Here is a 17,904-nt window from a genome sequence, read left to right as displayed (position 1 = left end):
AACAGTGGTCTGTGTTGCTTTTTCACATATTTTCTCCATCACAGATACACCAGAAGTTTCTCATGCCCAGGCACAAAATGGTATAATTCATAAGACCATATATTACAATGTTTACGTCAATAGCAGCTGTGAGTGCTCAGAATCTCTGCATATCAGACCCGGGGTCTCAAGTCAGGTAACCAAAAGAATGAGGAACACATAATTAGTGACCACCTGTAAAAAGTTTGGTTTAAGTGATATGCCCAGCAGGATACAGGAACTCTGGCAAAAGCAGGGATAGAATTCAGTTCTCTAGTACAGCTTTCAACTGCCTTAACCATGAAACCATCCTTTCCCTTCCTGTAATTCTCTGCCTCATTCTCTACAGCCTTCCAGCTTCTGCAACAAATGAGGCAGGGGTCCAAGAGACAGTCTCTTTCACTACACAGTTCTGATTCACCCCTAGAACATGTCCATTCTGTGCACTAAATAAGGCAGAGGGGGATCTTGTGGAAAAAATAGTATGACCATATAACTAAAGACTATCATAATGCACATGACAAGAGGCCCTATTTCTGGCATGTCCTAACTTTTGAGTGCTTGACTTTCCAACCATAAAAGCTTTATTTAAAATGTGTGTGTGTGTGTGTGTGTGTGTGTGTGTGTGTGTGTGTGTGTGTGTGTGTGTGTGTGTGTGTGTGTAATTATTGTGAGAGCTTTAATTCTTCCTCTCTTTCACATTTAAAGGGACATCATTAACTTTAAAAAACGTATACCTTTTGGAATGTTTTTTTCCTTTTAATGTAAGATGGAACGCCTAAGAGATTAGAGAGAAACACTGCTATTTTAATCTTTCTCATTTCATTTACTTTGTGCATTCATGGGACATCACTTTCTCCCTTTATGGTTAGTCAGTTTCCTTTGTTGTGTGGGTCTTCCACACATCACATATGAAGGAGAAAATCTTTTTTAAAAATAGGTAAATATAATTGTAAAGCCAAGAAAACTGCCAGGGAGACTCAGAGGCAGGTGAAATTATTTAACTAATTTTTAAAAATTAGAGTTCAAGTTGACAATGTCCCTTTAATTCTTAGTATTAATGAGTCCACTGTGTATCAAAAGAGAGACTAGACCCACAAATGTTACAAAAACCTTACATATTCACTTGCAATGGGCCTCTCAGCTCCATGTACTAAGTCCTCTTGTTCATTCTTGAGAAGTGGTTTTCTAAGAATTAGTGTTGAGTGCTTGATTTTGCAACCATAAAAACTTAGGACATGCCAGAAATATTTAAAAATATGTCTTTGTGTGTGAATAGCTGGCCAATTGTGTGCATTCACTGGTTCGCCCAGTCTTTAAAACTCTCTAGTTTGTGATTTGGAATAAGATCTGGATTATTTGCAATGGGTGTCGGTGAGCAGAAAAAAATGATCTCCTCTAGTTCTATTCTAAATCCATAGAGTAGCCTTTGCGAAAGGATGTGCATACATTTATAGAGGTGGGGGGTTTTTAATCCATCCATGGTGTTATCGACCAGGATGTAATCGGTCGGACCTATTAGAGCAGGAGTCAGGTCTAGTAGGTGGAGCAGGTGTCCAGTTTAGAGAACAATGCCAAGGGTCAGCACCAGAGTCAACTGCCAATTACCAGAGCCAGGGGTCAAGCCAGAGCCAGAATCAGGAGTTGAAGCTGAGGGTCAGAGCCAAGGTCATATACCAAATGCCAGAGCCAAGGGTCAAGCCAGACTCAGGGTCAGAAGTCTGAGGCCGGGATTGGAGCCAGGACTGGTAACTAATGATTGGAAGCGAGGTGTACGGGAAGGAATTGGAGGAGAGGCACGGATCAAGCATGGAAGAGGAGCACAGAATAGAGGCAAAGGGAGGGATGATGCAGGAGCCAGGAGTGGAGCAGGAATCAGGAACAGGGTTCGGTGCAGGAGAGAGGCATAGAATGCAATGGTGAAAAGACTGGACCTACAGTTGTTTCTAAGAAGTTCCAAATTTCAGCCTTGCTTTGCCATGGCTTATTTTTCAGAAAAAAAGTCAATGCACTTTGGAATTAAGCAAATCACTACACAGAATCAATTCTCACAAACACTAAAAATCAAAAGTCTGATTTCTATATTAACTGCCTACAGTTAATGTGACACTGCGCCAGAAATCATTTGTACAAATATATTTTCTCCATGATTGTTCTATTTATGCAGAGGATGAACAAATGAGGAAATTCCAGTACAGTAACTATAAAATATGGAGGGCTTTTGGGTATACATACAGCTAATAAAGCTTCGGTGGTCACAGTGCTCCCTTTTCAAAGATTAATAGGTATAATCCTGGCCTATTTCCTCAAGCCTGTAAAAGTGTCAGTGACTAGAAATCCACAAGAGCTCTATTAATACCTAATGCTGAAATAAATCAGGTGCCCAACTACAGCCCTGTAATTAAGCCATTACACTTCTAGAGTCTTTGATCCTTTCTTGAAAATGAAGAAAATAGTGCTAAAATATACCATAAGAATAATGATTCCTTACTAGAACTTCATGCTACAACCTGATTCAATACTAACATTAGGATGACCACGCAGATTTTGGAGGAGGCTGTTGTGAAGGATGAACATTTATTCAAGTTTTAAAATCTAGTTGTATTAATTCATCATATATGCTTGGCTTGTATTATTTACTGTTTATTTTCATTTCACACTATAAACATCAGAATTATAAATATTCAGGAATAAGTGTGAATGTTAAATTGTGAAGGACCTGAAGAAGGACCTGTTTAGGCTCAAAAACGTATCTTTCACCAACAGAAGTTGGTCTAATAAAAGATATTACCTCATCCACCTTGTCTTTTTAATATCCTGGGAATAACAACATAAGAACGGCCATACTGGGTCAGACCAAAGGTCCATCTGGCCCAGTATTCTGTCTTCCGACAGTGGCCAATGCCAGGTTACCCAGATGGAATGAACAGAACAGGTAACCATCAAGTAATCCATAACATAGGTACAATATCACGGACAACTACTGAAGATATTACAATGCCATTACATAAATCAATGATATGCCCTCACCAGAAAAACTGTGTTCAGTTCCAGTCACCTAGTTTTAAGAAGAAAGAGATAGCAAACACAGCAGTCCAGAGAAATCCACAGAAAATGGTTATAAGGAAAGAAAGACTTCCATACAGGCCAAAGTCAAAAATTTTGGACCGTTTAGTTAAGAGAGCAAAAAGATAAGAGGGGATGTGATAGAGGAATAAAAAAATGTTACTGATACAGAGAAGGTAGATTGGATGATCCTATTTGCTTTTTCTCACAGTACAAGAACAAGGCAAGACAATGTACTGCCAATTCATGATTTTATCACGTCTTGCAATATTTTTAATTATTTTATTGTTTTATTAAATCTGCTGATTCATTATTTTGAATGATTGCGGTTGGCAATACTGCATACACATACCTAATAATTAATCTGTGGAATTCATTGCCCCAAGAAGTGGATTCCAAAAAAGAAGGATTAGACATTTATTGCTCTGAAAACATTGGCAGTTATATCAGAGAGGATTCACTTGAGGTCTTCAGGCAGAACTAATTTTATGTAAATTACCACTACATAGCCAAAGCCAACTACAACATGAAGGGAGGAGGAACAGCAAAGGCATGCTTGATGTACATAAAACATGGAGTTTGAGGTTAGGGCCTTTTGGAATATGAATGAATTAGTTACACTACTTACAGCTTTTTTAAAGTCTCGCACTGCCCCTCCTCTTCCTCTCCTCCCTCCACCCCCCCCAAAAAAAACAGATTAAATTCAGCACCATAAAATCCTTATTCTTGTATTTTTGAGTTAATTACAGGAATCCATTTATGCCTACAGAAAGCTCTCAACTATTGATATTCCAGAGCCATGTTATCTACAACCCTACCCAAATCCATTAAGAAATAGCACATAATACAGAACGGCTTTTCTTGGGTCATTCAATCTTTTGATTACCTGGGGAGGCTGGACCTGAAAATGTTTGCTACCTAAATGTTTCTTTTTAGAGAAGCTTGCATAAGTAAAAGATACTGAAAATACTTTTTTCTTTTCATAAAACCTTTATAGTTTAAGTACAGATTTTGATAGAATAACCTATTTAAGTGTGTGTAATGTCAAAAAGTATTCCAGTTAATTAGACTGTGCCGTATCAGTCATCCTCATTACTTGACATATTGATGATTTACACAACCCAATAGGAAATGTCAACATGCAAGAGACATTTAAGAAATCTGATGAATATAACATGTTTAGATCAGGGTGGATAAAAATTGACTTTTAAATCAAATAGTTTTGATTTTGGAAATTTAAAGTAAATACATTTTATCTATAAAAATATTTAGGATTAAATTTGAAATAATGACAACCTATTTGGAGGCCTAAACTGAGTATCATCTGTTAAAATAAATGTAATTTAAATAAAAAATATTAAAGTAATATGTTTGTTACCAAAGTTTTAAAGAAAGTTAGGCCACCAAACTGATGGAAGTCACTGGCTAAGCACCTGGAGCCTGAGTTCATTGATGTGCTAAACTAGCTTTTAGCTGTATTAGTCTCTGTTGCAGAAAGTGTATTTTTTTCATTTAAGTTTATTTATCTGCCTCAATGTAAAGAGTAGTTCATTCAAAATTAAGATACAGATTAAAGTTAAAAGCAGGAAATTTTATTTTCCTTTTCCAATCTAACAAAAACTAAGCATGAGAAGATAAAGTCTACTAGTTCTAAAATCATAAAGGAATGCTTTCTTTGTTTAATAAATCTGTTAGTATTAAATGCAAAACATGTTTTGATATACTTACTTTGGGATTTAAATTAGGTTTATTAAACTAATTGAAAACAATTTTAAAATGCTGTTTTTGTGCCTTCTTAATGAATTCCAGTATCCATCCAGCGTGACATAAATAATGAGTAAAACAATTGTATAGTAAATAAAAAATACATCTGTCACAGTTATTGGGCTAGCTGCAGCACTCTACCTTCTCAGGTCTCTCTGAGTGCACCCCACACAGGTGTCGGGACTTGGACCTTTACATCTTCTGGGCTGGAATTCCACACTTCATCCATTCCCATACCAGGACCTAGATTACAGCTGCTTGGGTATCACGCATGACTAATTCAATAGGTTCAACTCTGGACCCTCATTGGGATCCTCTGACAGCATGTTTACAGTGATACACAGAAGCACTTTCTCAGAACAAAGAATGGCTTATTTTGCCCCAAAGATACACAGTGCTTGGAGAAATAGATTTAAAATAGACAAAAATGTCTATATGTGTATTCAATTACCTAAACTTAATCTTTCTATCTGCAGCTCAAACAGGTCTGGCTCATTCAGCATCTGATCTGAACTGCCTAGATTGCTTGAAGTCTCCTCCCTGTCTCTGTGACTCAGTCTGTCAGCCTTTTCACTGCCACATCCTGGCCAGCCTCTCAGCTCACCCGGAGCCAAACATCCTCTTTCTTTTATAAGGTCATTGAGGGCTTAGGTCTCCTTTTAATCCCAAATTTAGATTTGGGAAGAGTAAAAACATTTTAGGCCTGTATGGAGCCAGCTAGGTCAATTCTCTCACCAATTGTTGGCCCAGCCACTGTTATCCTAATGCCTTTGAAGCTGTGTACCTGAGGCTGACCTCTGTCATTTTTTTGCCTTTCCCACTAGGTTCCATAACAAGCCTCTTACAGCCTCCTTTGATTTAACTATAGGCATTCAGCTAATAGTACCAAAATGAACAGCAACTGGAGTCACACAATACCATAAAAAATACAGACGTTTCCAGTTTGGCAAAGTGTCACTCACCATTTTCTAACATGATAAAAAAAAGTAAAATTAAGAATTGAACAAACATATGCTAAACTGTATAAATGCTTAAATAAATATATACATATACAATGTATCCTCCTAGGAAGAAAAACAAGTACCAAATTGAGTGTAAAGGCTATTTTGGGTTGCAAATCCGCATGTTTTAATGGCTACCAACCAATGAGCATTAATTTTTGTTTTGGAAAATACGTTAAAAGTACAAATACAAAATGAGATTAAAATGATTATTTAAATCAAGGTTTCTGGCTTGCTGATTTAAATTATTATTAAAATTGGTGATTTAAATTACTGATTTAAATCAATTCACCCTGGTTTAGATTTTCCCGAACATATTCCCTCATACTGCCAAATTCCTTCACTTATCTAAAAACCAGACAGTTGGAGTTAATTAGTAAGTCCCATGCAAAATGTCAGTCTCTCCAGATGTTAAAGGATACGCCATGCCCAGAAGCATTCCCTTATTTACCCAAAACTTCCTCTCCATCTTTTATTTCATCTCTAGGACCAAATCCTCTGGTATGCCTGAGCTGCAGGATTTGAGATGAGGCTGCAAATATTGCATGATGGCACTGTTTTACTCTTTTGCTTCCTTGATTCAGGCGGGTTCATTTGGCCTCAGCATATGTGAGAACAGCATAGAGGCTATACTTAATTCAACTAATGAAGGCTAACACAACCTTCTGGGGCCATTCACCAGTCCAGGATTAGTGGAGCACAACTTGCTCTGAACAGGCAGCCTCTTGCCCCTGAAACAAGAATGTAATCAAGATCTGACTACATCGGCTTTGTATCAGCAGGGGATTCCTCTACCCAAGTGGAATCCCTCAACGGCTCTGCAACCAAGTTTTCCATCTCTTTTGCACCACCCAGGGTGTGGAGCAGGGTTGAGGATCTGGATCCTAATTTCAGGCAAAGAAACAATGGAGAAAAAATAAAATTGCCAGTAGGTTATAAATGGTTGTATATTCAGTGCAATTATTAAAATAAAATAAGATTTAGGAATCAATGCTTTAATTTAGTACTGATTTTCAAGGTGGAAGTTTTGTTCACCATTGTTACACTGCAAAACAAGCTGCAGTTAGAAAGTACATTAAAAGTTCTGCAATTGCTTTCAGTAATTTGGGGCATTGAGGAGATATAATGTACCTTAAGGTTAAACTCATAAATGCACTCTGGTTAGCTTACCCTAGGCTTTTTCTCTTTTCTTTGCTTTTCTAAAAGACTGAATTAAGGATTTATTGAGCAAACTTCACTGAATGCAGCTGATAAACTTACATCATATCCACTGTTGCGGATCCCACGCCTTGGTCTCTCCCGGGTAACTAGAAGATCCATCTCGGTTTCTCCTGGGCTAGGGCTGTTCAGAGACTGTCTGCTTCTGTATACAGAGTTCTTTGTCTGCTGCCTGGAGAAAATCCAATGAGAAAATATTAAAATGAAGGCAAAGCACAAAAATAAATGACAGACAGTATTCTGCAATTATAACCTTTATTCTAACATTATCTTAGTTATTACAAAAGAGCCACTTTAATAGGATACCTTTTCTATACACACAAGTGCTGGAAGAAGGCAAAATTACAGAAGAGATCATTATATAGTTTGTGTTCTCTTATTAAAACACCAGAGTAAAGGGCTAAAGGGCACAGGAACCATAAACTGGAGCTGCCCAGAGGAGCTAAGCTCCAGGAGAATACCAGGATCCTTTGTGGTTTATAGCTGATAGGATTTAAAATAATTAGTTGTACTTAACATTAGTTTGTCAGTTCAATGGGTGCTGGAGGTGCTGAGAAACTTTGAAAATCATTTTATTTAGATGCCCAAGTATGGATTTAGGTGCTCAGCTTTAAACACCTACATTGGAAAACTGTGACCGTGGGCAAGTAATTCAGGAACACAGAATACCACCACCAAAACCAGGATTAGAACTCAGGAGAAGTGAATTATCATTGGGCCTTATCCTCAGCCCCTCCTCCCTTTCCAGATGCTTGCTGCACTAGCAGGACATCTTGAGGATTTCCCTGAGTAGACGAATCTATATGTGGAGGAAAGCCCATGCACCACTTCTGTGTCACCTGCTCCCAGCCCACCTGGCATACATGGGAAGAGATGAAGTTTAAGCTGCTTTGTCTGCCACTTCTGTGGTCTAACTGGGTAGCTACATCTGCTTTACACCACCCCATTCTCAACCCCTCAGGCTGGAGAGAGCAGGGGGCTCCACACTCAAGCTGATCCCTGACTGGGTCAGTCCCTTAGGTGCTATTATGATATGAGGCTGCTTCAAGTTGCACTGGGGACCAAGCCAACCCCAGGATCAGTATAGTGCAAAGTTCCCCTCCCACAGACAATGGATAACCAAGTACACAAACTATTGTGTAATCACAGAGTTTAAGGGCAGAAGTAAGCCCCAGACCATCTAGTCTGAACTCTTGTATATCACAGGCCACCAACATCATCCAGCACCCACACACTTAACCCAACAACTGACACTAGACCAAAGTATTACAGCCCACAGGAGCTCAAATTATTATGTGCCACAGGGAGAGAACAGGAGGGACCAAGGTGCAACAATGCCTGAGGCCCCTGCAATGGTAGGGAACTGATTGAGATATATTCAAATAATCTCAGCAAATAACCCACTCCCACACACCGTAGAGGAAGGTGAAAAACCTCCAAAGTCACTGCCAATCAGACCTGGGGGGAAAATTCTTCCTGATCCATATGGCAATCAGTTAGATTCTCAGCACATGAGCAAGAACTAGCCAGCCATGCACCTGAGAAAGAGAGAATGTTCAGTCCCACCTCAGAACCCTGGCCCACTCCACCCAGTGAGAGAGAGAGACAGACACAATTATAAATGCAATAAGCAGCAGTTAAAGCACTCCAGCTGCCCAGCCATTGTCAAGTGTTTCGAGGGTATCAGAGGAGACGTGAGTTTTGACAGATCTGAAGGAGGTTATTGGAATGAAGGGGGCTTTCTGGGAATCTCCTCCCAATAAATAATGGATGACATGGTAGAAAGTGTGAAGGTTTTTGTGGTGAGATTTGACGAAAGGGCAAAAAAGGCTGGCATCATAGATAGAGCTGAGGGCTTTATGGCAGACAACAGATTTTAGTACGGTAAAGATAAACCATGAATGACCTTTAAAGTTTTGTCTTAAAAGTAACTGTCTTGACTTAAAAATAGCCATATATGAAAAAATGAACAAAAATTAGAAACATGGAAAGACTTCAATATTAGAGAGATTAAAAAGATCACAGCTACTTCGGAGAGAGCCACACAGGAGAGAGATGTGAAATAGAGAGTGGCACAAAGTCCAATCAAGTACTGCTATTTACCTTTTATATGCTACAAGAACAAGAGGACAGTCAATGAAACTAAGAGACAACACATTTAAAGGACATACTTGATAAAAGGAAACACTCATTTACACAATGAGGAATTAGTCCATGGAACTTACCACCACAATGTATACTTGAATCAAATATATTAGGAGAATTCAAAAAGCATTAGACATGTGCCTGAGTAGTAAGACTATCAACCAGTTACACTAGCTAGGATAAAATACTTTAAGTATATTAACCATCAAGCCTAAGATCCTGATTCAACAAAGTGCTGAAACACATGCTTCAGTGTAAGGGTGGGATTTTCAAATGCACCTATGATTTAGGAGAAGCTTCTTCCTAACCCACTGATAAGTCCTAATTCCGCAAAGCTCTTGGAATTTTCAGAAATGCCTAAGGGACTTAGGAGCACAAGTCCCACTGACAGTCACTTGTGCTCTTAAATTACTCAGGCACTTCTGAAAATTCCAAGTGCCTTGCTGAATCAGGGCTCAGTAGTGGATTAGGATGAAACTTTCCCAAATAGAGATATTATTAGACAATTGTTTATTATGGGGGTTTATCCACCTTCTTCTGAAGGCTCTGGTACTGGCCACAGCCAGAGACAGGATATGGGACCAGATGGACCATGGATCTGATCTAATATGGCAATTCTTACGTTCCTAAATTAAAGGCATTTAGAATTACATGTGTTTCTTTCAGAAGGACAAATATTTCCTCTTGCTTATATAGTTAGGGACACATTTTCTAAAAGATTCACACATTTAGTGCTCTAAAAAATGCACACCCTTGACCTGATTACACACCACGCAGGGAAAAACTGAGAACCTTGCATGCCATCAGCAAGGTTTTAAAAAATTGCCCTGAGATTGCCAATTATCTGATTTAAGGAAGATTCACTAACGAGAAGGGAGGTATCAACATTAACAACTGATAATCACATGGTGTGTGTCTTCTGGGAACACAACTGCAGCATTTTGAAGCATGAATTAGATGCACAGAATGCTCAAAGCAACTGAAAGCACAGGGTGTTGGTTCTTGTACAAACCAAATTATTTAGTGATGGTGTTTTGTAAACAATTTTTAAAACGCTGTTTTCCACAAATCTGAATATATAAAGGTCAGCCTGAATAACGCATTTAATTTATTTTTTCCTCCCATAACATTTTGGAAGTGACATACATACAATTAATAGTAGCTATACCGGTGGAACAAGAGGAAAACCTGCCATTTTTTCCAAGAACTCTGAAATCTTTATTCTTTTACTTACTTCTACAGTATTTTATCTTTAAAAATGTGAACTATTTTAAGATATAGGTTTTTAATTGCATGTCAATATCTGGACAATGATACAAAGCAAGCTGTATTAGTCTTACGCTAAACTAGACTGCTGTAAGAGTGATTGTTTTTATTATAGAAATTCCATTATATCAGTTCATCTCTCAGAGTTGCACTACACTGCAATATTGGTTACTTTATTCATCCAATAATGTGTCACTTTGGCTATCATATTCTGTTAAAAAAATGCCTGAAGCTGGGAAATCTCCTGCAGCACAAACAGTTAGGTATCTACAGCAAATCTGTCATTCTAGATGTTGGTGTGGGGACCATAAAACGGGTTGTTTGCAAGAAATAGTAAGTTTTTCTGTCAGGCAACAAAAATTCCCAAATTTTGAAAATGCCTGACATCTTTAGAGAAAGAGCATTAGGGAATGATCCCTTTGTTTTCAGTTCCCATAGCCCAGCTATACTCAGCAAGTATCTCTAGTGTTTGTACAATTAACATTTAATGGATCAGCCCCAGAAGGCAGACAGATCACTCCTTGACAGTTCAGAGTACATGCCTTGATGCAGTTTTTCATAACAATGAACTTTGTCTAAAATAGCTTACCCATTGGTTTACACAGTTTATTAGAAAGCACACTTAGAAAAACAAAAATATTCCAGGATCTGTCAGCATACTGGTGCATAAACAAACAAATATTGATATATCTAACAAAGAGCAGATGATTAATATTAAAGCTTCATATAGAATGTTCTAAACGTTTCCCCACACCACTTAGGGTACATAATAAATAGCCAAAATATGGCTTCAGTACTGCATTGTGTGAATTGTTCACATTAATATTCATGTTTCTACAGGCCTCATTTAAATTCTCAGGACAGATTGTGCTAATAAAAATAGGATTACTGTAAAATGCTAATATTCATATTCAATATTTTACCTTTTCTATGCATATGTAACAATGTATTCCTCCCTCACTGAATTCCTGTTCAAGGAACTGATGCCCCAGACCCTTCAACAAGGACACTAGATACAATTTAATCATAATCTTTTTTCTTCATTAACCTACCAGTAAAACCTCTCTCAGGGACCTCACATAAACAAGCTCATTTGTCTACAGCTATTGCTTATATTCCAAGATATGCTTTTTTAGAATCCTTGCTACAATCTCTCTCACCAGCGCAATGCGGGAGCATGCCGACTGTGCTGCCACTCCCAACAAGGCTGGCTCTACTAGTTGGTGAGGAGTGGGCTTGGCATGACCTCCTCCCTTTGTAGGGCAACTTGTGCTCCAGGGACACTTAGTGCATACCAGAGCCTGCAAGTATGGCCAGCCACTGTGCAATGCGTATAGATGGGGCTCTTTGCGATCTCCTCCACTAGTACATCTCTGTGTCCAAGAATGTACGCTTTCCATTTATATATTGCCTCCAAGGGCCATAAAGTGCCACTCAAATATTGATGAGGCCTCACAATACCCTTACTCATTTTAGAGATGAGTAAATTATGTCAAAGATTAAATGACCTACACAAAATCACAGAGCAACGAAGTGAAGAAAGCACCGTAGAAAGTGGTCACCATTAACTGCTGAAGGAGATACTGAAATCAACAGACATAACGGTGACATGTTCTAATTTTCTGGGTCTAAGTTACCTGTATCTTAGATCCAGCTCTGGAAATAATTACAGCTGTGCCTAGAACAAAATGATAGATTGGATCACTCCTGCACTTTGCAGAAGATCAGCGTCAAATGCAAATTCCTGGCTCAAGTCCATTTCTAGAATAATCAGTTTTTTGAATAATAACCTTAGCACATTTTCAGCTTGGATCACTTTTAAAATGGCTCACAAAAGACCTGGACCCACGCAGCCTTCAAGTAATTTTGTTCTCTTTCCACTTACTCTTCTGTAACCATGTTATGGTTTTATTAAATGTGAAACATTCAGAAATAATCTTGGGCAACATCAATTTTCTTCATGAAATAGGAAGCACTGAACAGAGTAAATATTAGCATGTAATACACATTTTCATCATCAGTGATGGATGTTTGCACTTCAGTTGAGTGTTCTGCACTACAGCCCTGGGGGAGTACCTACCTTCTAGATGTATATAAAAAACAAAAACATCTCACCTGTTCTTAGGCTCTGCAAATGGAGAAGATACATCTGCCTCTGGTTCCAAAACATTGTCTATTTCCTTTTGTGCCTTCTCATATATCTTTTTTCTTTCTGTCAGCTCTTTGTTGTAGTCAATCTGGGGGAAATCATAGTATCCTTTTCTCTTGGCTTTCAAGCGCAGCTTGTTGCGATAGTGCTCTATATCGGACTTCTGCTTCAAGGCTTTGTTTACCTAATGGAAGGTGAATGAATTTCAGCTGACTGTGCCATGCTGATGATTTCTCAATTACATTTTAAAAGTGTATTTGATGTGCAGCGATTTGCCTTGCAGAGTGCCTCTTGCACCACACCATGCCATCTGTCAGCACTAGGGAAGTGCAAGTGACAGAGTTGTTGTATTTTGTATGACTTGCAGATGGCTAAATAAATCTTAATCCCCTGGAACTAAGTACATCATAAGAGTGACTCAATTCACAGCCACAGAAGAAGACAGCTGATGTTAGCCAACCATCTTCTTGACCCAAACAATGCTTATTTTTAGGGAGGCCTGGGGGCAGTATTCTGTATATTTGAACAAATTTCACTTCTGCCTCAAAGCTGACTGTGTAAAAAAATGTCTACTTTATATACTGTTTGTGGCTAAGAAGTCAAATTCTATGATCACCTTAAGAACTCCAACATATCTGTGAGTATGTAAGGAAATAGTATGTGTATGTTCCTAGGTCTTACTCTGATGATACACAGCCCACAGTTCTTGGAAGAAAAATAGGCATTGAATATTGTGCATGCCATGACTCTGGATAGAAAGCGACAATTGTGATGCGTTAGGACTTAAAATACAAGCACAAAATCAGAACATGATATAATGCTCTAATCTGGTCTCACATAGGTAGCTTGACTACACTGTCTTTTACCATGTTTCTAACTGGCTAGCAGTTTAAAGTGTTGATTTTGTCCAATAAAGAGTCCGGGGAAATATCCTGGTTAGCCTTTACATAAGTGTGCAGCATGGAGGAGCAAATCAGAAGCCTTCCCTCCACCTTTGGTATATAACTTCCCCCATTCCCCATATAAAGCAGTTTGTTCTAGAACAAAATCTACATAAAAATATCAGTACAATAATATACTGGGTAAGTTTCAGAGCCAAGATGTGGCATTTGGTCAATGGCACCATTAGATCCCAGTGCAGACCCACAACATTATATGGGGACCTCGGGAGCAACTGTGCCTAATGTGCAAGCCAGCACACAAACAGAGCAAAGGCATGGACCTGCTCTCTCCCCATCCCACTGTGAGCAGGAAGGATAGTCTAGTTAGCAACAGGGCACTAAGATGGGACTTCTGAGATCTAGGTTCAACTCCCAGCTCAGACACAGACTTCCTGTGTGAACCTGAAAAAGTATGTCTTAATCAACCCTTTGCCTCAGTTCCCTATTTTCTAAAATGGGGTGCTGGGAAGATAAAATCCCTTAATGACTGTCAGGTGTTCAAATACAACAGGGATGAGGGCTATAAAAGTACCTAGATAGGTTGCCTCCTTCAGGGCACCATGCAAGTGCAGGTATGTAAGGTAAGAGTGGGTCCTGAGCATAGGCCACACAAAGGGTGAAAGGCTTCTAACATTTCTCCTCTCTCTCTTCAATGCACCAGCCTAAGGTCCTATCACAATGTGTGTCTCCACAAATAATCAAGAAACCAGCAGGTGAAACACTGCCTGATTACACTTACCTCTCCATTAATGACAGCAGATTCCTGGCTCCTGTCTGATGCAGGGTGAGCAGGAGGCAATGCTACAGGTTTGATAGCAATCAGCTGTACAGATCCAGAAGATGTGTCAAAGGGATCAATGGCAGACTTGGCGATGTTCTCAAAAAGAATGCCTCCCTCCTCTTCATCACTTAGGGGCACTAAAGCATATTATGTTTATTGAGCATATGCTCTCAGTAGGTTTACTACAGGTTCACGTGACAACTAAGAGAACACATACAATAGATTAATACTGAGGTGCTCAATACACTAGAGTAGACCCTGAAGCCTTCCATACTGGATACTTCTAAGAGATTGATTCTGAACATACTCTCCCAAAAGGGGAAGATTGATTTTCACCTATAACATGGAAGGAAAGTTAGAAAAAAGATTGATGTAGAACAAATTGTAGGAAAATGATAATGGAAGACAAAAAGCACACCCTTCCATATACTTTATACAAAATAAGATTGCATGTGAGTTTTCAAATGCCACAACATGTATAGAAGTATCCAGCAGAATCTCATATTAACTTTGTGTCAATCTGAAAATAAAACCACCAATTTTAGCAAGGACTGTAAAAACTATTACTACTAAAGCCGTTAAAATGAAGCACACTGTTGAGTGTGCAAGTGTGCACAAGTAACTGCTAGCTCCCCATCTGATGTTATCTTTTGCTTTAGAAAAATAGCACCTCCAGTCATTTCATAAAGTTTGTCAGAACTTGTGACCAGAAAGAAAAAGACTACTAACGCAAAAGAACTCGGAATGTTTACAATTAAAAGGCACAGTCAATCCTCTATTTGTAAATCTCTGCTTAAAAGGGGAGTCTTGAAAAAGTACAAATTAGCCATTCCCCCCAATTTATGTTGGAAAGAGGGCATCCCATTATCAGTTTTTGAAGCCTACTTTATCTTTGATTTGAAAAAGTTTATTGTAAGGCACGAGGGCAAATTCTGCAGAGATCCCTCCTTAAATAATTGTGCTATGAAAGAAAAAAAAATGTATTCCATCCATTTGTGACAGGAGTAGAAATCAGCTTCCATTAAAGAGCAGAGTGGTATGCTCTATATTACTTCCTCTGAAAATATATTCTGTTTAATCTTTAATCACTGCAAGAATTATAATGTACTGAAGGCAGCTCAGCAAGAGATAGATTAGCCCTGTTTAAACAACTAAGATAGATAGTTTGGTACAAATGTTTGATAGAAGTTACATAAAATATGGTATAAGCTTATTCATCTTTCTCTGTGTATTCACAGTAGGCTGAGTTGACATGATTTGAACTGTTGAAAAATACAGGTTATATCATGCTGTCACTAAATAATGTCCCTTAGGATTTGTGAAATGGCTCAGATAAAATGGTCTTTATTTTAGTCTACTGGGAACTCCTCTCAGACTTTTACAGAGTAGTAAAGCACAGTGCTATGAATTCCAAAGACTCTTATTAGTAAATGGGGTGAAAACCTGGCTCAGTGATGCCAATGGCAAAATTCCCACTGGTTACAATAGGGACAGAATTTTATGGTAGGAGTATTAAATGAACAATATAAAGCTTACATACCATACAGTACTACCTAATAGGAGAACATTTTAAAATGATTATTAAGTCCAGACACTTTTTCCCCCCAGGTATTTTTAATTGCTTAATGCTTATGAAAGGCATGAGATTAAACAGCTTTGCAATATGGGTTTTTAAGCTAGATAGCTATCTAAACTGCTGCTTAGTCAAAGAACAGTTACAATACTATTCAAGTGCAAGCTTCCTACATGCTGCCATAACAAGGTGCTTCAACTGTGGAGGGACTGCTCTAAGGGAGAAAAATGAGTTCATTAGCTTTTTTATGGTGTTTTTTGTGAAATGGATAGCTGTACCAAATATTGTACCAGAGTTTTATTTTACATACACAATTGAAAGGCTGTCAAGATGGTCATGACTGACCTAAACTTGGATAGTATCTAACCAGTAACCTACATGTAAAAAGACACAAAATATGGTTCTAACTCCCTCATCTCCATCATACAGGCCTTGTCTGCACTGGGCCATGAACAGAGATTGAAAACCAAGTTTGAACTTTATATAAACACTATTCCAGCTAAACAAGTTTTAGACATGGGCTGACTGGCCAGCATTGACTGGACTAAACTGTTTTGAAACCATTTTCAAAAGTTAGTTCCAACCAGGCTCAAATATGGTTTTGTAATGGCTGCTTTTTAACAGTTTGGTTCAGTCTACACTGTTCAGGCCAATAACATAGGAAAATGTCTAAGCTGGAAGTGTTGTACTTGTTAATTAAGGTCTCAATCCTGCAATGAAGTCCATGTGGACAAAATTCAGCACTCACACAGACTACATGTGGCTTCAAAATGGCTCAGCATCGGCATTCATCCGGCTGCACAGAACTCAATGCTGGATCTGGACTTAGATTTATTTATCCACTATTGTTTGGGTATTGGACACGTTTATTCAATGAAAAAAGAAAGGATGAGTACAGAGAATCAAAGGACAGCTACTTTTGTTATTTTGTATTAGCACAAAGCAAAAATACCATCATCATCTCTAAGAGTAGTAAAGTCCATCTTCAGCATGTAGCATAGTGCTATAGTATGGATAAATTAACTCTAGGGCTGTCAAGCGATACAAAAATTAATTGTGATTAATTGTGCAATTAAAAAAATTAATTGTGTTATTAAGTGCACTGTTAAACAATAATAGAATACCATTTATTTAAATATTTTTCAATGTTTTCTACATTTTCAAATATATTTATTTCAATTACATCCCAGAACACAAAGTATACAGTGCTCATTCTATATTTATTTTTTATTACAAATATTTGCACTATAAAAAACAAAATAGCATTTTTCAATTCACCTAATACAAGTGCCATAGTGCAATCTCTTTATTACGAAAGTTGAATGTACACATTTAGAATTATGCACAAAAATAACTGCATTCAAAAATAAAACAATGTAAAACTTTAGAGCCTACCAAATCCAATCAGTCCTACTTCTTTTTCAGCCAATCGCTCAGACAAACAAGTTTGTTTACATTTGCAGGAGATAATGCTGCCCACTTCTTGTTCATAATGTCACCTGAAAGTGAGAACAGGTGTTCTAATGGCACTGATGTAGCCAGCATCGCAAGATATTTACATGCCAAATATGCTAAAGATTCATATGTCCCTTCATGCCTCAACTGCCATCGTTATCTGAGCCAGATGCCACCAGTAGAAAGTTGATTTTCTTTTTTGGTGGTTCAGATTCTATAGTTTCTGCAGCAGAGTGTTGCTCTTTTAAGATTTCTGAAAGCGCGCTCCACACCTCGTCCTTCTCAGATTTTGGAAGGCACTTCAGATTCTTAAACCCTGGATCAAGTGCTGTAGCTATCTTTAGAAATCTCACATTGGTACCTTCTTTGCGGTTTGTCAAATCTGCAGTGAAAGTGTTCTTAAAATGAACAACATGTGCAAGGTCATCATCCGAGACTGCTATAACATGAAATATATGACAGAATGTGGGTAAAACAGAGTAGGTGGCATACAATTCTCGCATTGTTTTGTTTTTGAGTGCAGCTAC

The 17,904-nt window shown here is 38.2% G+C and overlaps 1 protein-coding gene across 4 annotated transcripts in view; it reads right to left on the bottom strand.

The window, feature by feature from the left end:
- Positions 1-17,904, bottom strand: part of KIAA1549L (KIAA1549 like) — a 233,171-nt gene that overhangs the window by 26,577 nt on the left and 188,690 nt on the right. For 3 of the 4 annotated variants that reach the window (XM_030560295.1, XM_030560297.1, XM_030560300.1), the window contains 3 exons: positions 14,308-14,486; positions 12,594-12,811; positions 7,110-7,239 (listed from right to left, as the gene is read on the bottom strand). In XM_030560295.1, coding sequence (XP_030416155.1) covers positions 7,110-7,239; positions 12,594-12,811; positions 14,308-14,486 — 527 coding nt within the window. Of the gene's footprint in view, positions 1-6,119; positions 6,734-7,109; positions 7,240-12,593; positions 12,812-14,307; positions 14,487-17,904 lie in introns of those variants that run through there. The other variant, XM_030560296.1, reaches the window with a different exon arrangement.

The sequence above is a fragment of the Gopherus evgoodei genome, chromosome 4 (assembly GCF_007399415.2).
Source record: "Gopherus evgoodei ecotype Sinaloan lineage chromosome 4, rGopEvg1_v1.p, whole genome shotgun sequence".
Classification (NCBI taxonomy): Eukaryota; Metazoa; Chordata; order Testudines; family Testudinidae; genus Gopherus; species Gopherus evgoodei.
Note: the sequence above shows the minus strand (reverse complement) of the source record. Positions and strands in the feature narration are given on the sequence as shown.